At 48.2% G+C, this 25690-nt stretch overlaps 1 protein-coding gene across 1 annotated transcript; it reads right to left on the bottom strand.

The window, feature by feature from the left end:
• Positions 1-25690, bottom strand: LOC137898733 (GRB2-associated and regulator of MAPK protein 1-like). Its single transcript, XM_068742775.1, has 6 exons — positions 25570-25690; positions 24243-24383; positions 18781-18911; positions 3628-4782; positions 3237-3373; positions 1-808 (listed from the first exon to the last, which is right to left on the bottom strand). Exons 1-6 carry the CDS (start codon positions 25688-25690, stop codon positions 1-3), a joined length of 2493 nt encoding a protein of 830 aa, XP_068598876.1.

Genomic DNA, 25690 nt, shown 5'->3' with positions numbered 1-25690 from the left:
CTAGATCTTGGGTCTCCACCCATTTATGAACTGCAGGAGTTTTGTCACCTGCAGTTTGCTTAGCTTGAAGTCTTCGGACAAGATTTCCTCCGTGAGCTGCAGGATTAAATTCCCATCGATCTTCTCCGACACAAAAAGAGAGACGACATCATCTGGCAGGCCAATAAAGCGGAGAGATTTGGACACGTCTTCGATGGAGAGGCCAGCCAGGCTGGACGGGGGCCGCCACGGAGCAGCGTGAGACGCGGACGCACCGGAGACTGAAGGCACCTCCCTCGTTCTCGGCTCAGATTGCGAGCTCGAACTTCCCTGCTCGGCGCCACAGACGGATCCCGACATTACGTCTGTGCCCGTCTTAATGCTGCTGGATTTTGATGTTCTTGGTGGCAAGACGGGACAAGAGAGGCTCTGTCTCGTCTTAGATTCCTCCACTGGCCGCTCTCTGTGCATTTCTGAATTGCAACTCAAAGATTTGGTGCAAACCCGACTGAGCGCCGCTGCCTCCAACCTGAAGTCCTTCCTGCAGAGCGCACGCTCCCGGCCATCGAAGTCAACCAGGCTGGAGCTGCAGCTTCTGGCCGTGCTCGGGGATCTCTTTCTTGGGTAACTGTAGTAGCTTCGGCAGCTGGCTGGCAGACATTCATCCATGCTGCGTGATTCTCGTCCACTGAAGCTGTTTGGCCAAGACCGCCTGGACGCCATTGCATCGGCCGGCGGGCTGCTGCTGGGCAGGGCGGCACCCGGCCCGGTGGCGTTGGATTTACCCCAGTGACACGGCTCGGCTGCCTCCTGCTCACACGCTCCATTACTGAAGAGAGAAATACACAAACATGCATTGTAGTGTTTCCAAGAGCAGACAGGGGGCGGAGCTTCCAGTTATCAAGCTCCTTTATTGTGGAATCAGCTCCCTGATTGGTTCGTGAGACAGACACCATCTCTATGTTCAAGAGTAGATTAAAGACTTTCCTTTTCAACAAAGTTTATAGTTAATCGATACAGTAATCAATATAATCAATATGCTGTCATTAGGCAGCACTGGTGGCTTAACATCATGACACACTGAGCTCCTCCCCCTTTATCTGGTTATTCATGTTATAAATATATGTCAGTAATCTCTCTCTCCCCCTGTAGTCTTGTGCTCTCTCTCCCTCTGTTTGTCCCTCTTTCTCTTTCAGGTCCTTCTGTCCGTGGTGCTGCAGAACCTGGACCTGTGTCCCTCAGCTCTGATGTCCATGTCGCTAGCATTAGCATTTATAGCTTTATATAGCAGCTCTTTAGTCTCTCTCTCGCTCTCTCTCTCTCTCTCTCAACCCAGCCGGTCAGACAGATGGCCGTCCACCATGAGCCTAGGTTCTGTCCAAGGTTTCTGCCTGTTAAAGGGAAGTTTTGCCTTGCCTCCATCTCCAAAGTTCTTGCTCTTGTGGGTCAAGTTGGGTTCTGTCTTTCCCTGCTAATCCTCTAAAGTGCCTTGAGACGACTTCCTGTTGTGATCTGGAGCTATAGAAATAAAACTGAATTGAATCGAATTGTTTAACATTTTAACTAAAGACTGGAGATTTCACAGTATTCCGACACAAAGGTGTGGACTGGGAAACGCTCCGGTGTTTCCCAGTCCACACCTCGCTCCGGTGTTCTGATGTTACTTTGCATCAATTGAGTTATTGAATATTGGTTTTATTTTTATGTTTTATTTTTATCATTTTTATTTGTATTGTTAATTGTGGATGATTTATGTACGAAGGACTTTCAACAGAAACAAGACCGCAAGGGCTTTTTAGAAATGCTCCTCTTAGACAGGATGTTTGACTGTACTTGTACTGTAATACATGCTACTGTTTACTGTACTTGTACTGTAATACATGCTACTGTGTGACTGTACTTGTACTGTAATACATGCTACTGTGTGACTGTACTTGTACTGTAATACATTCTACTGTTTGACTGTACTTGTACTGTAATACGTGCTACTGTTTGACTGTACTTGTACTGTAATACATGCTACTGTGTAACTGTACTTGTACTGTAATACATTCTACTGTTTGACTGTACTTGTACTGTAATACATGCTATTGTTTGACTGTACTTGTACTGTAATACGTGCTACTGTGTGACTCTACTTGTACTGTAATACATGCTATTGTTTGACTGTACTTGTACTGTAATACGTGCTACTGTACTTGTACTGTAATACATGCTACTGTGTGACTGTACTTGTACTGTAATACATTCTACTGTTTGACTGTACTTGTACTGTAATACATGCTATTGTTTGACTGTACTTGTACTGTAATACATGCTATTGTTTGACTGTACTTGTACTGTAATACGTGCTACTGTGTGACTGTACTTGTACTGTAATACATACTACTGTTTGACTGTACTTGTGCTGTAATACATGCTACTGTGTGACTGTACTTGTACTGTAATACATGCTACTGTGTGACTGTACTTGTACTGTAATACATTCTACTGTTTGACTGTACTTGTACTGTAATACATGCTATTGTTTGACTGTACTTGTACTGTAATACGTGCTACTGTTTGACTGTACTTGTACTGTAATACATGCTATTGTTTGACTGTACTTGTACTGTAATACGTGCTACTGTGTGACTGTACTTGTACTGTAATACGTGCTACTGTGTGACTGTATTTGTACTGTAATACATGCTACTGTGTGACTGTACTTGTACTGTAATACATGCTATTGTTTGACTGTACTTGTACTGTAATACATACTATTGTTTGACTGTACTTGTACTGTAATACGTGCTACTGTTTGACTGTACTTGTGCTGTAATACATGCTACTGTGTGACTGTACTTGTACTGTAATACATGCTACTGTGTGACTGTACTTGTACTGTAATACATGCTATTGTTTGACTGTACTTGTACTGTAATACATACTATTGTTTGACTGTACTTGTACTGTAATACGTGCTACTGTTTGACTGTACTTGTGCTGTAATACATGCTACTGTGTGACTGTACTTGTACTGTAATACATGCTACTGTGTGACTGTACTTGTACTGTAATACATACTATTGTTTGACTGTACTTGTACTGTAATACATGCTACTGTGTGACTGTACTTGTACTGTAATACATGCTACTGTGTGACTGTACTTGTACTCTAACATTCTATCTAATAAATACATTCACCATCACACACAGTCTGAATTGATCGCTTCCTTGTTACTGATGTCGTGTTTGGGACACGTTTCAGTTCTTACATGTTGTGGAGACCAGAGGAATAATAGGAGAGGGTTGGGCTGGGAGAGCGAATCTCTTGTTGCCGCGGCTTCGGCGTCTGTTTCAAACTTCGCGGAGGAATCGGCGGGGCATTCAATAGACGACATTCTTCCTTCACCTAAAATATTTAATGACATTGAAAAGGAAAGAAAACCCTCCAACCAACGAAATGCGTCAGCACACTGCTTTGAGCAATAAACTCCAGGATCCCACTGCAAATGTAATTTATGGTCTGCATTTATCTGCAATGGACTCTGAAAGAACTGACATTCACCAGTCTGGTGTTTTCAGTCAGCGTGAAGTCAGTGAACCCAGATGGCCTCAAAACGTTTGCTTAAAGTCACAACGGTAAGGCTAGCAGACTGTACTCACAGCTTCAGACTTGGGTGGGACCGGCGGAGGCGTCAGCGACGCATCCGAGCTGGTCGCTTCACCGACTGCATACGACAGGGCGACTGTTGGACCACAGCCTGCTGAAGGTTTGGGGATCTGACCGCTCAAGTGGTCCAACCACAGTTCCTCATAGGCAACGTCCGACTTGTTGAGGGATGGCTGTTGATTTGTGCTGTCCAACAATTCAGGGAAAAGATGATCACCTTCTCCAGAGTCCGAGGGGACGCAATCAGAGGGCAGAAGAGCCCAGTCTCCACAAAGTGTCATACAGCCTTGCAAATTGACCTCGCTGTTGCCGTGCAGGTTGCTGCCGTACACGCACACAGACAGTCGGTGGAAGGACTGGGTCAGCTCTTCCCGGGCGTACGTTAAAGAGCTGGGAATATGCACGTGGTTGGGACACCCATCGGAGGTGCAGCTGCTTCCACTGCAACTCCCATTCCCACCGCTTTGCATCGGGCTCTTACCATCATCATTCCAGTCTGTCCGCACATCCCTGACAGCACGAGAATAGTCCTCTATGTCGAACTGCTCCTGGCAGAAGGAGAACCAGCGATGCACCATAGTATCTAGCCAAAACTCTCCCTGCAGCAGTTCCTCGGGAATAATAACCCGAGGCATAGCCAAGTGGAAAGGAAAATGGACGGGGATGATTTTGCTGCTTCGCAGTATGCAGCACACAACCACGGTTTTCGTCTGAATGTTGACCAACTTGTAGCGATGACCCTCGCGAATAAGGTGGAGGTCATGCTGATTGCGGGGCGGACTGCTGGGAACTGTGACGCTGACCGGGAGACGGCTTTTCTCCACGATGCTTCTGATGGTGTGTTCCCCATCCTGCATCTGAAGCTCCAATGGACTGCAGGTGCTGAACCTGCCTTTGCACTGAAAAGGCAGGCTGATGCTCTCATTGGTTCGATGGTTCATGCAGATTAAACAAGGCATCTTGCCTCGACCAATCTTACTGATGGAGTTGAATTTCCCGATCTTCTTAAAGATGGTGTTGAATCTTGATTTTTCTTTGGAGGGCTTTGCATACAGGATCTCAGCCTGGCCCATTAGTGTGAGTTCATCGCCGGTACTTAATGTTATGTTGTACACTTCAGTATCTTCATTGCATTCTCCTGATGCCATCTGTGAAAACATGACATGTGGGATGAATACGTCTCGTCAACAAGCATTGGCTTAAACACTTGAAAAGTAAACCACACTTTTGTACTGATTCTGTCACTGGTTACAAACAAGAAACAAACAAAAGGGCGGCGGAGTCAGCGTGAGGCGGAGTCGGTGTGAGAGCCAGTCGGCGTGAGAACCAGTCGGCGTGAGAACCAGTCGGCGTGAGACCGAGTCGGCGTGAGGCCGAGTCGGCGTGAGGCCGAGTCGGCGTGAGAACCAGTCGGCGTGAGAACCAGTCGGCGTGAGACCGAGTCGGCGTGAGACCGAGTCGGCGTGAGACCGAGTCGGCGTGAGAACGAGTCGGCGTGAGAACCAGTCGGCGTGAGAACCAGTCGGCGTGAGAACCAGTCGGCGTGAGACAGAGTCGGCGTGAGGCCGAGTCGGCGTGAGACCGAGTCGGCGTGAGAACGAGTCGGCGTGAGACCGAGTCGGCGTGAGAACGAGTCGGCGTGAGAACGAGTCGGCGTGAGAACCAGTCGGCGTGAGAACGAGTCGGCGTGAGAACCAGTCGGCGTGAGAACGAGTCGGCGTGAGAACCAGTCGGCGTGAGACCGAGTCGGCGTGAGAACCAATCGGCGTGAGACCGAGTCGGCGTGAGAACGAGTCGGCGTGAGAACCAGTCGGCGTGAGACCGAGTCGGCGTGAGACCGAGTCGGCGTGAGACCGAGTCGGCGTGAGAACCAATCGGCGTGAGAACCAATCGGCGTGAGACCGAGTCGGCGTGAGAACGAGTCGGCGTGAGACCGAGTCGGCGTGAGAACGAGTCGGCGTGAGACCTCCCGTCCTGGTCTGTGTTGTGTTTGCAGTATTGACCTGATTCTGGCTGTATCTGTGAGTATTCCTGATAAGTGATGGGTCCAAAGAAAGCGAGTGGTGAGAAGAATAAAGCAAGACCACGACGGAGATGAAGCACGACATTATCGATCAACGTGACCGCGACTCGGCACGCCAGTAGGAGCAGAGTACATCGGCGACAAGAATAAACTTAAACACAAGAACACAGAGGTATATAATATCTACGTTTGTGTAAGTGTACATGCAAGGTACAATTACGGTATAAAGTACCTCCGTCCCGTCAAACTCCCCCCTCGTTAGCGCTACCATCTGTCTTGAAAGTAATACTCATAAAGTAATAATATATTACAGTAATACTGAACATCATTTATTGTATCTTTGTGTGTGTGTGTATCTACATAGAATTGTTTTTTAAATTCCGTTATTAACGTTGATTTGAATGTTTTTAGACGCCGGAAAGGGTTTTATTGTTTTCAGTTATTTTATATGGAAAAAATGTATTTGACATACGAGTGATTTGGGTTACGAGCTCGGGAGGACTCCTGACTCGACAGTTGTCCAAAAGACAACCATTGACACCTTGCACAAGGTCAATGCTAAAGAGGCTGGCTGTTCACAGAGCTCGGTGTCCAGGCACAATAATAGAGAGGCGAACCTGTTCCTGCAGCTATCCACCGTCCCTGCCTGCCTTAAGTCCTCCATCATTGTGCCGGTACCCAAGAAATCATCCATCGCCTGCCTCAACGATTACCGCCCTGTTGCTCTGACTCCGGTGGTGATGAAGTGCTTCGAGAGGATCCTCCTTAAACACATCAAGGACGCCGTCCCTGCTGGCTTGGACAGCCTGCAGTTCGCCTACAGGGGGAACCGCTCCACGGAGGACGCCGTCTCGCTGACACTGCACTCGGCCCTGACTCACCTGGAGCAGCCTAACACCTACGTCAGGATGCTGTTTGTGGACTTCAGTTCAGCTTTTAACACCGTCCCGCCGGACATGCTGGCTCTGAAGCTCCACAGCCTGGGACTGTCTCCACTGCTCTGCTCCTGGGTCAGGGACTTCCTCAGCAACCGGCCCCAGGTGCTGAGGATAGGAGACACCACATCCTCCCCTCTGATCCTGAACACTGGGACCCTCCAGGGTTGCGTTCTCAGCCCTGCTCTCTTCACCCTCTTCACCCACGACTGCTCTGCATCCACTCCACAAACATGGTTGTGAAGTTTGCTGACGACACCACCGTGGTGGGTCACATCTCCAACAACGATGAGACCCACTACAGAGAGGAGGTCCAGAACCTGATGCTGTGGTGCTCGAGGAACAGCCTTGTTCTGAACACCAGCAAGACCAAGGAGGTCATAGTGGACTACAGGAGGTCCAGGAAGACTGAACACGCCCCCCTGTGCATACGAGGGGAAGCAGTGGAGCGTGTGGAGAACATTAAATTCCTGGGCATCCACATCTCCTCTGACCTCTCCTGGACACTCAACACCAGACACCTGGTGAAGAAGGCCCAGCAACGGCTCTTCTTCCTCAGGAAGCTGAAGCGGGCTGGACTCTCCTCTGTGCTGCTTGAAGACTTCTACCGGGCCACGATAGAGAGCATCCTGTGTCTCAGTGCGACCGTGTGGTACGGCAGCTGCACGGCGCAGGACAGGAAGGACCTATCCCGGGTGGTGAGGACAGCTCAGGGGATTGTGGGTCACCGTCTGCCTGATTTGGACTCTGTTTACACCTCCAGAGTCCAGAGGAGGGCCAGACGCATCGCCACAGACCCCACCCACCCGGGCCACAGACTGTTTGTCCCGCTCCCATCAGGGAGGCGGTTCAGGACAATAAGAAGCAGCACAGCGAGGCTCAGGAACAGCTTCTTCCCCCGAGCTGTGAAAGCAGTCGTTCCCTTGTAGCGATCTGGGACACTTTATGCCGGCCCTGTTGCTGCTGCTGCTATTTTGCACTACTGCCTGTGATTCTCACTCTCTTTGTGTGTATATATATTGTTTCTTTAAGAGAGAGAATTTAGTTTTTGATTTGATTATGTTATGATGTGTGCCTTAAGCCGTGGGCCTTCTCACGATTTTATTATGTTCGCATAATGATAATAAAGTATCTTGAATCTTGAAGGGAAGGAAAAGATGTGGTTGAAAAAAAGTGTACAAGCAATAGGGACAACGCACCCTGGAGAGGACTGTCAAACAGAACCCATTTAAACATGTGGGGGAGATTCACAGAGTGGACTGCAGCTGGAGTCAGGGTTTCAAGAACCAGCACGCACAGACGTATGCAGGACACGGGTTCCAGCTGCCGTCTTCCTGGTGAGAAGCGTCTCGCCTGGGCTGAAGACAGAAGGGACTGGACTGCTGCTGAGTGGTCCAATGAGACAGTGTCAGAAGCGTCTCGCCTGGGCTGAAGACAAAAGGGACTGGACTGCTGCTGAGTGGTCCAATGAGACAGTGTCAGAAGCGTCTCGCCTTGTTTCATAACAAATATTTTATTTTACCATTAAAACCCCATTTACAGATTAAAATCAGTTAAACAAATGTCTGCACACAGCTCACGCGGGCCACAAAGAATTACGTGGCGGGCCGCATTTGGCCCCCGGGCCTTGAGTTTGACACATATGATTTAGACTGTATCGGTGAGATCGGCGCGCACGGAGTCGCAGATCTCAGGAGCCGAGTTGCTGCAGGTCTTCTTCTTGCTTCCTCCTCTTCCTCCATTGATTCATTAATGCTGGATTCTCTCGCTGCAGCTCTATTCCCGTGTTCTGCTGCGGGACCGACAGCCTCGAGTTGAAACTCCGCTTTGTCAGCACGCCATAATACTATGTTGAAGGACAGCACCGGTACGTATCAATCCGCAAGGCTCCTGACCTTAATACTATGTTGAAGGACAGCACCGGTACGTGTCACTCCGTGAGGCTCCTGACTATAATACTATGTTGAAGGACAGCACCGGTACGTATCACTCCGTGAGGCTCCTGACCTTAATACTATGTTGAAGGACAGCACCGGTACGTATCACTCCGCGAGGCTCCTGACTATAATACTATGGTGAAGGACAGCACCGGTACGTATCACTCCGCGAGGCTCCTGACCATAATACTATGGTGAAGGACAGCACCGGTACGTATCACTCTGTGAGGCTCCAGACCATAATACTATGGTGAAGGACAGCACCGGTACGTATCACTCCGCGAGCCTCCAGACCATAATACTATGGTGAAGGACAGCACCGGTACGTATCACTCCGCAAGGCTCCAGACCATAATACTATGGTGAAGGACAGCACTGGTACGTATCACTCCGCGAGGCTCCAGACCATAATACTATGGTGAAGGACAGCACCGGTACGTATAACTCCACAAGGCTCCTGACCATAATACTATGTTGAAGGACAGCACCGGTACGTGTCACTCCGTGAGGCTCCTGACTATAATACTATGTTGAAGGACAGCACCGGTACGTATCACTCCGCGAGGCTCCAGACCATAATACTATGGTGAAGGACAGCACCGGTACGTATAACTCCGCGAGGCTCCAGACCATAATACTATGGTGAAGGACAGCACCGGTACGTATCACTCCGCGAGGCTCCTGACTATAATACGATGTTGAAGGACAGCACCGGTACGTATCACTCCACGAGGCTCCAGACCATAATACTATGTTGAAGGACAGCACCGGTACGTATCCACTCCACAAGGCTCCTGACCATAATACTATGTTGAAGGACAGCACCGGTACGTGTCACTCCGTGAGGCTCCTGACTCTAATACTATGTTGAAGGACAGCACCGGTACGTATCACTCTGCGAGACTCCTGACCTTAATACTATGTTGAAGGACAGCACCGGTACGTATCCACTCCACAAGGCTCCTGACCATAATACGATGTTGAAGGACAGCACCGGTACGTATCACTCCACGAGGCTCCAGACCATAATACTATGTTGAAGGACAGCACTGGTACGTATCACTCCGCGAGGTTCCTGACTATAATACTATGTTGAAGGACAGCACCGGTACGTATCACTCCGTGAGGCTCCAGACCATAATACTATGTTGAAGGACAGCACCGGTACGTATCACTCCGCGAGGCTCCAGACCATAATACTATGGTGAAGGACAGCACCGGTATGTATAACTCCGCGAGGCTCCAGACCATAATACTATGGTGAAGGACAGCACCGGTACGTATCACTCCGCGAGGCTCCTGACTATAATACTATGTTGAAGGACAGCACCGGTACGTGTCACTCCGTGAGGCTCCTGACTCTAATACTATGTTGAAGGACAGCACCGGTACGTATCACTCTGCGAGACTCCTGACCTTAATACTATGTTGAAGGACAGCACCGGTACGTATCCACTCCACAAGGCTCCTGACCATAATACGATGTTGAAGGACAGCACCGGTACGTATCACTCCACGAGGCTCCAGACCATAATACTATGTTGAAGGACAGCACTGGTACGTATCACTCCGCGAGGTTCCTGACTATAATACTATGTTGAAGGACAGCACCGGTACGTATCACTCCGCGAGGCTCCTGACTATAATACTATGGTGAAGGACAGCACCGGTACGTATCACTCCGCGAGGCTCCTGACCATAATACTATGGTGAAGGACAGCACCGGTACGTATCACTCCGCGAGGCTCCAGACCATAATACTATGGTGAAGGACAGCACCGGTACGTATCACTCCGCGAGGCTCCAGACCATAATACTATGGTGAAGGACAGCACCGGTACGTATCACTCCGCGAGGCTCCAGACCATAATACTATGGTGAAGGACAGCACCGGTACGTATAACTCCGCAAGGCTCCAGACCATAATACTATGGTGAAGGACAGCACCGGTACGTATCCACTCCACAAGGCTCCTGACCATAACACTATGTTGAAGGACAGCACCGGTACGTGTCACTCCGTGAGGCTCCTGACTCTAATACTATGTTGAAGGACAGCACCGGTACGTATCACTCTGCGAGACTCCTGACCTTAATACTATGTTGAAGGACAGCACCGGTACGTATCCACTCCACAAGGCTCCTGACCATAATACGATGTTGAAGGACAGCACCGGTACGTATCACTCCACGAGGCTCCAGACCATAATACTATGTTGAAGGACAGCACTGGTACGTATCACTCCGCGAGGTTCCTGACTATAATACTATGTTGAAGGACAGCACCGGTACGTATCACTCCGTGAGGCTCCAGACCATAATACTATGTTGAAGGACAGCACCGGTACGTATCACTCCGCGAGGCTCCAGACCATAATACTATGGTGAAGGACAGCACCGGTATGTATAACTCCGCGAGGCTCCAGACCATAATACTATGGTGAAGGACAGCACCGGTACGTATCACTCCGCGAGGCTCCTGACTATAATACTATGTTGAAGGACAGCACCGGTACGTGTCACTCCGTGAGGCTCCTGACTCTAATACTATGTTGAAGGACAGCACCGGTACGTATCACTCTGCGAGACTCCTGACCTTAATACTATGTTGAAGGACAGCACCGGTACGTATCCACTCCACAAGGCTCCTGACCATAATACGATGTTGAAGGACAGCACCGGTACGTATCACTCCACGAGGCTCCAGACCATAATACTATGTTGAAGGACAGCACTGGTACGTATCACTCCGCGAGGTTCCTGACTATAATACTATGTTGAAGGACAGCACCGGTACGTATCACTCCGCGAGGCTCCTGACTATAATACTATGGTGAAGGACAGCACCGGTACGTATCACTCCGCGAGGCTCCTGACCATAATACTATGGTGAAGGACAGCACCGGTACGTATCACTCCGCGAGGCTCCAGACCATAATACTATGGTGAAGGACAGCACCGGTACGTATCACTCCGCGAGGCTCCAGACCATAATACTATGGTGAAGGACAGCACCGGTACGTATCACTCCGCGAGGCTCCAGACCATAATACTATGGTGAAGGACAGCACCGGTACGTATAACTCCGCAAGGCTCCAGACCATAATACTATGGTGAAGGACAGCACCGGTACGTATCCACTCCACAAGGCTCCTGACCATAATACTATGTTGAAGGACAGCACCGGTACGTGTCACTCCGTGAGGCTCCTGACTCTAATACTATGTTGAAGGACAGCACCGGTACGTATCACTCTGCGAGATTCCTGACCTTAATACTATGTTGAAGGACAGCACCGGTACGTATCCACTCCACAAGGCTCCTGACCATAATACGATGTTGAAGGACAGCACCGGTACGTATCACTCCGTGAGGCTCCAGACCATAATACTATGTTGAAGGACAGCACTGGTACGTATCACTCCGCGAGGCTCCAGACCATAATACTATGTTGAAGGACAGCACTGGTACGTATCACTCCGCGAGGTTCCTGACTATAATACTATGTTGAAGGACAGCACCGGTACGTATCACTCCGCGAGGCTCCTGACTATAATACTATGGTGAAGGACAGCACCGGTACGTATCATTCCGCGAGGCTCCTGACCATAATACTATGGTGAAGGACAGCACCGGTACGTATCACTCCGTGAGGCTCCAGACCATAATACTATGGTGAAGGACAGCACCGGTACGTGTCACTCCGTGAGGCTCCTGACTCTAATACTATGTTGAAGGACAGCACCGGTACGTATCACTCTGCGAGACTCCTGACCTTAATACTATGTTGAAGGACAGCACCGGTACGTATCCACTCCACAAGGCTCCTGACCATAATACGATGTTGAAGGACAGCACCGGTACGTATCACTCCACGAGGCTCCAGACCATAATACTATGTTGAAGGACAGCACTGGTACGTATCACTCCGCGAGGTTCCTGACTATAATACTATGTTGAAGGACAGCACCGGTACGTATCACTCCGCGAGGCTCCTGACTATAATACTATGGTGAAGGACAGCACCGGTACGTATCACTCCGCGAGGCTCCTGACCATAATACTATGGTGAAGGACAGCACCGGTACGTATCACTCCGCGAGGCTCCAGACCATAATACTATGGTGAAGGACAGCACCGGTACGTATCACTCCGCGAGGCTCCAGACCATAATACTATGGTGAAGGACAGCACCGGTACGTATCACTCCGCGAGGCTCCAGACCATAATACTATGGTGAAGGACAGCACCGGTACGTATAACTCCGCAAGGCTCCTGACCATAATACTATGGTGAAGGACAGCACCGGTACGTATCCACTCCACAAGGCTCCTGACCATAATACTATGTTGAAGGACAGCACCGGTACGTGTCACTCCGTGAGGCTCCTGACTCTAATACTATGTTGAAGGACAGCACCGGTACGTATCACTCTGCGAGACTCCTGACCTTAATACTATGTTGAAGGACAGCACCGGTACGTATCCACTCCACAAGGCTCCTGACCATAATACGATGTTGAAGGACAGCACCGGTACGTATCACTCGGCGAGGCTCCAGACCATAATACTATGGTGAAGGACAGCACCGGTACGTATCACTCCGCGAGGCTCCAGACCATAATACTATGGTGAAGGACAGCACCGGTACGTATCACTCCGCGAGGCTCCAGACCATAATACTATGGTGAAGGACAGCACCGGTACGTATAACTCCGCGAGGCTCCAGACCATAATACTATGGTGAAGGACAGCACCGGTACGTATCACTCCGCGAGGCTCCAGACCATAATACTATGGTGAAGGACAGCACCGGTACGTATCACTCCGCGAGGCTCCAGACCATAATACTATGGTGAAGGACAGCACCGGTACGTATAACTCCGCGAGGCTCCAGACCATAATACTATGGTGAAGGACAGCACCGGTACGTATCACTCCGCGAGGCTCCTGACTATAATACGATGTTGAAGGACAGCACCGGTACGTATCACTCCACGAGGCTCCAGACCATAATACTATGTTGAAGGACAGCACCGGTACGTATCACTCCGCAAGGTTCCTGACTATAATACTATGTTGAAGGACAGCACCGGTACGTATCACTCCGCGAGGCTCCAGACCATAATACTATGGTGAAGGACAGCACCGGTACGTATAACTCCGCGATGCTCCAGACCATAATACTATGGTGAAGGACAGCACCGGTACGTATCACTCCGCGAGGCTCCTGACTATAATACTATGTTGAAGGACAGCACCGGTACGTATCACTCCGCGAGGCTCCAGACCATAATACTATGTTGAAGGACAGCACCGGTACGTATCCACTCCACAAGGCTCCTGACCATAATACTATGTTGAAGGACAGCACCGGTACGTGTCACTCCGTGAGGCTCCTGACTCTAATACTATGTTGAAGGACAGCACCGGTACGTATCACTCTGCGAGACTCCTGACCTTAATACTATGTTGAAGGACAGCACCGGTACGTATCCACTCCACAAGGCTCCTGACCATAATACGATGTTGAAGGACAGCACCGGTACGTATCACTCCACGAGGCTCCAGACCATAATACTATGTTGAAGGACAGCACTGGTACGTATCACTCCGCGAGGTTCCTGACTATAATACTATGTTGAAGGACAGCACCGGTACGTATCACTCCGCGAGGCTCCTGACTATAATACGATGTTGAAGGACAGCACCGGTACGTATCACTCCACGAGGCTCCAGACCATAATACTATGTTGAAGGACAGCACCGGTACGTATCACTCCGCAAGGTTCCTGACTATAATACTATGTTGAAGGACAGCACCGGTACGTATCACTCCGCGAGGCTCCAGACCATAATACTATGGTGAAGGACAGCACCGGTATGTATAACTCCGCGAGGCTCCAGACCATAATACTATGGTGAAGGACAGCACCGGTACGTATCACTCCGCGAGGCTCCTGACTATAATACTATGTTGAAGGACAGCACCGGTACGTGTCACTCCGTGAGGCTCCTGACTCTAATACTATGTTGAAGGACAGCACCGGTACGTATCACTCTGCGAGACTCCTGACCTTAATACTATGTTGAAGGACAGCACCGGTACGTATCACTCTGCGAGACTCCTGACCTTAATACTATGTTGAAGGACAGCACCGGTACGTATCCACTCCACAAGGCTCCTGACCATAATACGATGTTGAAGGACAGCACCGGTACGTATCACTCCACGAGGCTCCAGACCATAATACTATGTTGAAGGACAGCACTGGTACGTATCACTCCGCGAGGTTCCTGACTCTAATACTATGTTGAAGGACAGCACCGGTACGTATCACTCTGCGAGACTCCTGACCTTAATACTATGTTGAAGGACAGCACCGGTACGTATAACTCCGCAAGGCTCCAGACCATAATACTATGGTGAAGGACAGCACCGGTACGTATCCACTCCACAAGGCTCCTGACCATAATACTATGTTGAAGGACAGCACCGGTACGTGTCACTCCGTGAGGCTCCTGACTATAATACTATGTTGAAGGACAGCACCGGTACGTATCACTCCGCGAGGCTCCAGACCATAATACTATGGTGAAGGACAGCACCGGTACGTATAACTCCACGAGGCTCCAGACCATAATACTATGTTGAAGGACAGCACCGGTACGTATCCACTCCACAAGGCTCCTGACCATAATACTATGTTGAAGGACAGCACCGGTACGTGTCACTCCGTGAGGCTCCTGACTCTAATACTATGTTGAAGGACAGCACCGGTACGTATCACTCTGCGAGACTCCTGACCTTAATACTATGTTGAAGGACAGCACCGGTACGTATCCACTCCACGAGGCTCCAGACCATAATACTATGTTGAAGGACAGCACTGGTACGTATCACTCCGCGAGGTTCCTGACTATAATACTATGTTGAAGGACAGCACCGGTACGTATCACTCCGTGAGGCTCCAGACCATAATACTATGGTGAAGGACAGCACCGGTACGTATCACTCGGCGAGGCTCCAGACCATAATACTATGTTGAAGGACAGCACCGGTACGTATCACTCCGCGAGGCTCCAGACCATAATACTATGGTGAAGGACAGCACCGGTACGTATCACTCGGCGAGGCTCCAGACCATAATACTATGGTGAAGGACAGCACCGGTACGTATCACTCCGCGAGGCTCCAGACCATAATACTATGGTGAAGGACAGCACCGGTACGTATCACTCCGCGAGGCTCCAGACCATAATACTATGGTGAAGGACAGCACCGGTACGTATAACTCCGCGAGGCTCCAGACAATAATACTATGGTGAAGGACAGCACCGGTACGTATCACTCCGCGAGGCTCCAGACCATAATACTATGGTGAAGGACAGCACCGGTACGTATCACTCCGCGAGGCTCCAGACCATAATACTATGGTGAAGGACAGCACCGGTACGTATCCACTCCACAAGGCTCCTGACCATAATACTATGTTGAAGGACAGCACCGGTACGTGTCACTCCGTGAGGCTCCTGACTATAATACTATGTTGAAGGACAGCACCGGTACGTATCACTCCGCGAGGCTCCAGACCATAATACTATGGTGAAGGACAGCACCGGTACGTATAACTCCGCGAGGCTCCAGACCATAATACTATGGTGAAGGACAGCACCGGTACGTATAACTCCGCGAGGCTCCAGACCATAATACTATGGTGAAGGACAACCCCGGTACGTATCACTCCGCGAGGCTCCTGACTATAATACTATGTTGAAGGACAGCACCGGTACGTATCACTCCGCGAGGCTCCTGACTATAATACTATGTTGAAGGACAGCACCGGTACGTATCACTCCGCGAGGCTCCTGACTATAATACTATGTTGAAGGACAGCACCGGTACGTATCACTCCGCGAGGCTCCTGACTATAATACTATGTTGAAGGACAGCACCGGTACGTATCACTCCGCGAGGCTCCAGACCATAATACTATGTTGAAGGACAGCACCGGTACGTATCCACTCCACAAGGCTCCTGACCATAATACGATGTTGAAGGACAGCACCGGTACGTATCACTCCACGAGGCTCCAGACCATAATACTATGTTGAAGGACAGCACCGGTACGTATCACTCCACGAGGCTCCAGACCATAATACTATGTTGAAGGACAGCACTGGTACGTATCACTCCGCGAGGTTCCTGACTCTAATACTATGTTGAAGGACAGCACCGGTACGTATCACTCCGCGAGGCTCCTGACTATAATACTATGGTGAAGGACAGCACCGGTACGTATCACTCCGCGAGGCTCCTGACCATAATACTATGGTGAAGGACAGCACCGGTACGTATCACTCCGTGAGGCTCCAGACCATAATACTATGGTGAAGGACAGCACCGGTACGTATCACTCCGCGAGGCTCCTGACCATAATACTATGGTGAAGGACAGCACCGGTACGTATCACTCCGTGAGGCTCCAGACCATAATACTATGGTGAAGGACAGCACCGGTACGTATCACTCCGCGAGGCTTCAGACCATAATACTATGGTGAAGGACAGCACCGGTACGTATCACTCCGCGAGGCTCCAGACCATAATACTATGGTGAAGGACAGCACCGGTACGTCCGCGAGGCTCCACACCCTAATACTATGGTGAAGGACAGCACCGGTACGTATCACTCCGCGAGGCTCCAGACCATAATACTATGGTGAAGGACAGCACTGGTACGTATCACTCCGCGAGGCTCCAGACGATAATACTATGGTGAAGGACAGCACCGGTACGCATCACTACGGCAGCCCTAACGCTCCAACAGTCCTTCTAGCGTTGCGGCTTCGTCTCTTACCAAAGTCGTACTAAAACATTTGGACTGATTCTTGAGCTCCGTGCGCCACATAAAGTGCGCACCGCGCAAAAAGGTCATTCATGAAAATTAAAGGACTTTAGGTGCGCCTTATGGTCGTGAAAATACGGTATATAAATATATCTATATATATCAATATATAATTTGTGCAAGATTTCTCAATGAGTGAGGTCTGGACTTGGACACGGACGATCCAAAGGGTGAATCGTCTTTTTTCCAAGTCATTCCATGGCAGTTTTGCTGGAATGTTTAGGTTGTTGTCTTATTGCCCCATTTTCAGGCCAGCTTCAACTCTTTGATCTGTGGCAGGAGGCCCTGATCAAGAATGTATTGATAGGACTGAGAATTCATGCTCCCGTTGTGGAGACAGAAGTGGAAGAAACCTTTTCTTTCTTTTCAAAACTATGATGTTGGTTTGGTAATGTTTTTATTTATATGCTTATTTTGAGTTCATTAATTGCATTTTATCTTTCTACGCACAAAGAAAGTCCTTTTGCACCATATGTTGAAAATACCTTTTGTTTGCTTAAACCGACCTGACAGGACATATTATACGTGTAGCTGTCTCGTACTTAGTACTGTCAGGAATCACGTATTACACGTGTAGCCGTCTCGTACTTAGTACTGTCAGGAATCACGTATTATACGTGTAGCTGTCTCGTACTTAGTACTGTCAGGAATCACGTATTATACGTGTAGCTGTCTCGTACTTAGTACTGTCAGGAATCACGTATTATACGTGTAGCTGTCTCGTACTTAGTACTGTCAGGAATCACGTATTATACGTGTAGCTGTCTCGTACTTAGTACTGTCAGGAATCACGTATTATACGTGTAGCTGTCTCGTACTTAGTACTGTCAGGAATCACGTATTATACGTGTAGCTGTCTCGTACTTAGTACTGTCAGGAATCACGTATTATACGTGTAGCTGTCTCGTACTTAGTACTGTCAGGAATCACGTATTATACGTGTAGCTGTCTCGTACTTAGTACTGTCAGGAATCACGTATTATACGTGTAGCTGTCTCGTACTTAGTACTGTCAGGAATCACGTATTATACGTGTAGCTGTCTCGTACTTAGTACTGTCAGGAATCACGTATTATACGTGTAGCTGTCTCGTACTTAGTACTGTCAGGAATCACGTATTATACGTGTAGCTGTCTCGTACTTAGTACTGTCAGGAATCACGGGTTTCTGTCAACTGAAACGATCAACTGTATTTTACATATGAAATGCTTTAGTTTCATCTTTAACCGTTAATCGAGCACCAGAAAGAGCAAACAATCATATAAAAAAACTCTCCAACAGTTACATGATCATAAAAGCAAAGGCGTGCTTCACCAAAGGTTCTCGGTAGAAGTACCGGAGCTGTACCTTAACATTGAAGGAGATTTCCTCCATGACATAGACCCTCTCAGGGAACGCTTTGGCCACGCCCTCCACGCTGTTAAAGTACTGCACAGGCTCCTTGATGTCTCTGTCCTGCTCGAACAGCTTAAACTGACCTAAAACAGGAAAATTCATTTCAGTGCGACTGTCAATGTTAGGAAAAGCAGCATTCCTAAGATGTGTTTGGGATAAGGCTCAGCATCATTCCTAAGATGCGTTTGGGATAAGGCTCAGCAGCATTCCTAAGATGCGTTTGGGATAAGGCTCAGCAGCATTCCTAAGATGCGTTTGGGATAAGGCTCAGCATCATTCCTAAGATGCATTTGGGATAAGGCTCAGCATCATTCCTGAGATGCGTTTGGGATAAGGCTCAGCATCATTCCTAAGATGCGTTTGGGATAAGGCTCTGCAGCATTCCTAAGATGCGTTTGGGATAAGGCTCAGCAGCATTCCTAAGATGCGTTTGGGATAAGGCTCAGCAGCATTCCTAAGATGCGTTTGGGATAAGGCTCAGCAGCATTCCTAAGATGCGTTTGGGATAAGGCTCAGCAGCATTCCTAAGATGCGTTTGGGATAAGGCTCAGAGCATCATTCCTAAGATGCGTTTGGGATAAGGCTCAGAGCATCATTCCTAAGATGCGTTTGGGATAAGGCTCAGCAGCATTCCTAAGATGCGTTTGGGATAAGGCTCAGAGCATCATTCCTAAGATGCGTTTGGGATAAGGCTCAGCATCATTCCTAAGATGCGTTTGGGATAAGGCTCAGCATCATTCCTAAGATGCGTTTGGGATAAGGCTCAGCATCATTCCTAAGATGCGTTTGGGATAAGGCTCAGCAGCATTCCTAAGATGCGTTTGGGATAAGGCTCAGCATCATTCCTAAGATGCGTTTGGGATAAGGCTCAGCATCATTCCTAAGATGCGTTTGGGATAAGGCTCAGCATCATTCCTAAGATGCGTTTGGGATAAGGCTCAGCAGCATTCCTAAGATGCGTTTGGGATAAGGCTCAGCATCATTCCTAAGATGCGTTTGGGATAAGGCTCAGCATCATTCCTAAGATGCGTTTGGGATAAGGCTCAGAGCATCATTCCTAAGATGCGTTTGGGATAAGGCTCAGAGCATCATTCCTAAGATGCGTTTGGGATAAGGCTCAGCATCATTCCTAAGATGCGTTTGGGATAAGGCTCAGCAGCATTCCTAAGATGCGTTTGGGATAAGGCTCAGAGCATCATTCCTAAGATGCGTTTGGGATAAGGCTCAGCATCATTCCTAAGATGCATTTGGGATAAGGATCAGCAGCATTCCTAAGATGCGTTTGGGATAAGGCTCAGCATCATTCCTAAGATGCGTTTGGGATAAGGCTCTGCATCATTCCTAAGATGCGTTTGGGATAAGGCTCAGCAGCATTCCTAAGATGCGTTTGGGATAAGGATCAGCATCATTCCTAAGATGCGTTTGGGATAAGGCTCAGAGCATCATTCCTAAGATGCGTTTGGGATAAGGCTCAGAGCATCATTCCTAAGATGCATTTGGGATAAGGCTCAGCATCATTCCGAAGATGCGTTTGGGATAAGGCTCAGAGCATCATTCCTAAGATGCGTTTGGGATAAGGCTCAGAGCATCATTCCTAAGATGCGTTTGGGATAAGGCTCAGCATCATTCCTAAGATGCGTTTGGGAAAAGGCTCAGCATCATTCCTAAGATGCGTTTGGGATAAGGCTCAGCATCATTCCTAAGATGCGTTTGGGATAAGGCTCAGAGCATCATTCCTAAGATGCGTTTTGGATAAGGCTCAGAGCATCATTCCTAAGATGCGTTTGGGATAAGGCTCAGCATCATTCCTAAGATGCGTTTGGGATAAGGCTCAGCATCATTCCTAAGATGCGTTTGGGATAAGGCTCAGCATCATTCCTAAGATGCGTTTGGGATAAGGCTCAGCATCATTCCTAAGATGCGTTTGGGATAAGGCTCAGAGCATCATTCCTAAGATGCGTTTGGGATAAGGCTCAGCATCATTCCTAAGATGCGTTTGGGATAAGGCTCATCAGCATTCCTAAGATGCGTTTGGGATAAGGCTCAGCAGCATTCCTAAGATGCGTTTGGGATAAGGCTCAGCATCATTCCTAAGATGCGTTTGGGATAAGGATCAGCAGCATTCCTAAGATGCGTTTGGGATAAGGCTCAGCGTCATTCCTAAGATGCGTTTGGGATAAGGATCAGCATCATTCCTGAGATGCGTTTGGGATAAGGCTCAGCATCATTCCTAAGATGCGTTTGGGATAAGGCTCAGCATCATTCCTAAGATGCGTTTGGGATAAGGCTCAGCATCATTCCTAAGATGCGTTTGGGATAAGGCTCAGAGCATCATTCCTAAGATGCGTTTGGGATAAGGCTCAGCATCATTCCTAAGATGCGTTTGGGATAAGGCTCATCAGCATTCCTAAGATGCGTTTGGGATAAGGCTCAGCAGCATTCCTAAGATGCGTTTGGGATAAGGCTCAGCATCATTCCTAAGATGCGTTTGGGATAAGGATCAGCAGCATTCCTAAGATGCGTTTGGGATAAGGCTCAGCGTCATTCCTAAGATGCGTTTGGGATAAGGATCAGCATCATTCCTGAGATGCGTTTGGGATAAGGCTCTGCAGCATTCCTAAGATGCGTTTGGGATAAGGCTCAGAGCATCATTCCTAAGATGCGTTTGGGATAAGGCTCAGAGCATCATTCCTAAGATGCGTTTGGGATAAGGCTCAGCATCATTCCTAAGATGCGTTTGGGAAAAGGCTCAGCATCATTCCTAAGATGCGTTTGGGATAAGGCTCAGCATCATTCCTAAGATGCGTTTGGGATAAGGCTCAGAGCATCATTCCTAAGATGCGTTTTGGATAAGGCTCAGAGCATCATTCCTAAGATGCGTTTGGGATAAGGCTCAGCATCATTCCTAAGATGCGTTTGGGATAAGGCTCAGCATCATTCCTAAGATGCGTTTGGGATAAGGCTCAGCATCATTCCTAAGATGCGTTTGGGATAAGGCTCAGCATCATTCCTAAGATGCGTTTGGGATAAGGCTCAGAGCATCATTCCTAAGATGCGTTTGGGATAAGGCTCAGCATCATTCCTAAGATGCGTTTGGGATAAGGCTCATCAGCATTCCTAAGATGCGTTTGGGATAAGGCTCAGCAGCATTCCTAAGATGCGTTTGGGATAAGGCTCAGCAGCATTCCTAAGATGCGTTTGGGATAAGGCTCAGCATCATTCCTAAGATGCGTTTGGGATAAGGATCAGCAGCATTCCTAAGATGCGTTTGGGATAAGGCTCAGCGTCATTCCTAAGATGCGTTTGGGATAAGGATCAGCATCATTCCTGAGATGCGTTTGGGATAAGGCTCTGCAGCATTCCTAAGATGCGTTTGGGATAAGGCTCAGCATCATTCCTAAGATGCGTTTGGGATAAGTCTCAGCATCATTCCTAAGATGCGTTTTGGATAAGGCTCAGCATCATTCCTAAGATGCGTTTGGGATAAGGCTCAGCAGCATTCCTAAGATGCGTTTGGGATAAGGCTCAGCATCATTCCTAAGATGCGTTTGGGATAAGGCTCAGCATCATTCCTAAGATGCGTTTGGGATAAGGCTCAGCATCATTCCTAAGATGCGTTTGGGATAAGGCTCAGCAGCATTCCTAAGATGCGTTTGGGATAAGGCTCAGCATCATTCCTAAGATGCGTTTGGGATAAGGCTCAGCATCATTCCTAAGATGCGTTTGGGATAAGGCTCAGCATCATTCCTAAGATGCGTTTGGGATAAGGCTCAGCATCATTCCTAAGATGCGTTTGGGATAAGGCTCAGCAGCATTCCTAAGATGCGTTTGGGATAAGGCTCAGCATCATTCCTAAGATGCGTTTGGGATAAGGCTCAGCATCATTCCTAAGATGCGTTTGGGATAAGGCTCAGAGCATCATTCCTAAGATGCGTTTGGGATAAGGCTCAGCATCATTACTAAGATGCGTTTGGGATAAGGCTCAGCATCATTCCTAAGATGCGTTTGGGATAAGGCTCAGCAGCATACCTAAGATGCGTTTGGGATAAGGCTCAGAGCATCATTCCTAAGATGCGTTTGGGATAAGGCTCAGCATCATTCCTAAGATGCATTTGGGATAAGGATCAGCAGCATTCCTAAGATGCGTTTGGGATAAGGCTCAGCATCATTCCTAAGATGCGTTTGGGATAAGGCTCTGCATCATTCCTAAGATGCGTTTGGGATAAGGATCAGCATCATTCCTAAGATGCATTTGGGATAAGGCTCAGCAGCATTCCTAAGATGCGTTTGTGATAAGGATCAGCATCATTCCTAAGATGCGTTTGGGATAAGGCTCAGAGCATCATTCCTAAGATGCGTTTGGGATAAGGCTCAGAGCATCATTCCTAAGATGCATTTGGGATAAGGCTCAGCATCATTCCGAAGATGCGTTTGGGATAAGGCTCAGAGCATCATTCCTAAGATGCGTTTGGGATAAGGCTCAGAGCATCATTCCTAAGATGCGTTTGGGATAAGGCTCAGCATCATTCCTAAGATGCGTTTGGGATAAGGCTCAGCATCATTCCTAAGATGCGTTTGGGATAAGGCTCAGCATCATTCCTAAGATGCGTTTGGGATAAGGCTCAGCATCATTCCTAAGATGCGTTTGGGATAAGGCTCAGCATCATTCCTAAGATGCGTTTGGGATAAGGCTCAGAGCATCATTCCTAAGATGCGTTTGGGATAAGGCTCAGAGCATCATTCCTAAGATGCGTTTGGGATAAGGCTCAGCATCATTCCTAAGATGCGTTTGGGATAAGGCTCAGCATCATTCCTAAGATGCGTTTGGGATAAGGCTCAGCATCATTCCTAAGATGCGTTTGGGATAAGGCTCAGAGCATCATTCCTAAGATGCGTTTGGGATAAGGCTCAGCATCATTCCTAAGATGCGTTTGGGATAAGGCTCAGCAGCATTCCTAAGATGCGTTTGGGATAAGGCTCAGCATCATTCCTAAGATGCGTTTGGGATAAGGATCAGCAGCATTCCTAAGATGCGTTTGGGATAAGGCTCAGCGTCATTCCTAAGATGCGTTTGGGATAAGGATCAGCATCATTCCTGAGATGCGTTTGGGATAAGGCTCTGCAGCATTCCTAAGATGCGTTTGGGATAAGGCTCAGCATCATTCCTAAGATGCGTTTGGGATAAGTCTCAGCATCATTCCTAAGATGCGTTTTGGATAAGGCTCAGCATCATTCCTAAGATGCGTTTGGGATAAGGCTCAGCAGCATTCCTAAGATGCGTTTGGGATAAGGCTCAGCATCATTCCTAAGATGCGTTTGGGATAAGGCTCAGCATCCTTCCTAAGATGCGTTTGGGATAAGGCTCAGCAACATTCCTAAGATGCGTTTGGGATAAGGCTCAGCAGCATTCCTACCTCCGTAGTGCACTGGGATCTCGATTTTGGGCCCAATGACGTAGTGTCCTTCTTCCAGACTGTGGGCTGTGATCGTCGCCCACTGACGGCAGGAATGAATCAAGAGGAAGTCGTCGTCTCTGAGCCCTTCAGCTAACTGACCTAGAAGGAAACCAAGCAGAACACAGATCAGCTGTTACAATGCAGGTACACCTAAAATGAAATCAAGTATTTTTTGATTCTGTACTGTGACTGTTCAAATCAAACTAAAGAATAAAGTAAATTAAATTGAATACAGAAAATTACAAATATTTTATTGAAGTGGTACATAGTAGCACTGAAATTAATATTCCATGGCCCAAAAATATTTAAAGCGATTATTCCAAACAAAAAATGTTTTTCCAGTTTCCTTTTTTATACTGGTTGTAAAGCTCAGATGGCTTCAATCGAGCCAAGGCATTGACTCCTGAACAGACTAAAGTCCTAATACTCCACAAAGAATACTTACCACAGGATTTAGCGGTAATACAAATCTTAGTTGATTGTTTTTAAATGATCCTCATCGCCTGCGCAGGTCATCGACCAGCAGCTTGAGACGAGGACTTCGGACTGACCCTAAACTTTAGATCACTACCAGTGGATTTTCAATCTAGTTAGTAGTTACCCCCGCCGAAGGGGAGGCGAGGGTATTGCAATTGGGTCTGTTTGTCTGTCCGAGCGCATAACTCAAAAACTAGTAACCCACTCGACTTGAAATTTTTACACAAGCAAGGTTCTGTCCGTGGCTCGGTCCTCCCCGAGAATGGCGTTGATCCGGATCTGGATCCAGATTCTAGAATTATTTTTACATCTGGAATTGTGCCTGTGCTGTAAACTGTCACTTTAAGAGGGAGGGACACGAATGGCATGATGGGAAAAAGAGTCCAGAAGGAGTCTTGTAGTACGTTCCGGAGCAGCAAGCTAGAGCAGGTTTGGCCCCTCTGATCCGGAAGCCCTGTTTACTGTCTCACAAGATCCAATAGTCTATTGGAGGCGGGGTCTGCAATCTCTGATTGTCTTTATAGTTTACTGTTGCTATGAAGAGGATCGTGGTTATTATGGTACCCTACTACCTACTTCCTGTGAAGTAGCAATGACTCGACCGACCAACGCCCTCTTGTGGGGGCTTATCGATGCGACGTACGCAACTTTCACCATTATGTGATGGCAGTATCTTGATTTTATTCACATTTACTCAGAATTTAAAGATAAGGTAACAACATTGTAAAATCTGTCTTGAAAATCACTTTTACCAGAGTTGCTAATTATCACTTATAGCAAATAAAAATGCTGCCATAAAGTGTCTTACCGTTATCCAGCTTGACAATCTGAGGCAGCCTGTAGGCACTGACGAGCTGATCGAGCGGCAGCGACGCCGAGCTCCATGTAATATCTCTTAAATTGTTGTACAGCATCGTCCCCAAGTCCAT

Source organism: Brachionichthys hirsutus, chromosome 8, assembly GCF_040956055.1.
Source record: "Brachionichthys hirsutus isolate HB-005 chromosome 8, CSIRO-AGI_Bhir_v1, whole genome shotgun sequence".
Lineage (NCBI taxonomy): Eukaryota > Metazoa > Chordata > Actinopteri > Lophiiformes > Brachionichthyidae > Brachionichthys > Brachionichthys hirsutus.
Note: the sequence above shows the minus strand (reverse complement) of the source record. Positions and strands in the feature narration are given on the sequence as shown.

Excerpts from the sequence above, each read along its gene's own strand:
- LOC137898733 (XM_068742775.1), bottom strand. The coding sequence starts at position 25,690 with ATGGACTTGGGGACGATGCTGTACAACAATTTAAGAGATATTACATGG. Across the intron at positions 24,384-25,569 it reads GATTGTCAAGCTGGATAACG|GTCAGTTAGCTGAAGGGCTC; the intron begins GTAAGACACTTT and ends GTTTCCTTCTAG. Across the intron at positions 18,912-24,242 it reads GATCCCAGTGCACTACGGAG|GTCAGTTTAAGCTGTTCGAG; the intron begins GTAGGAATGCTG and ends TTCCTGTTTTAG.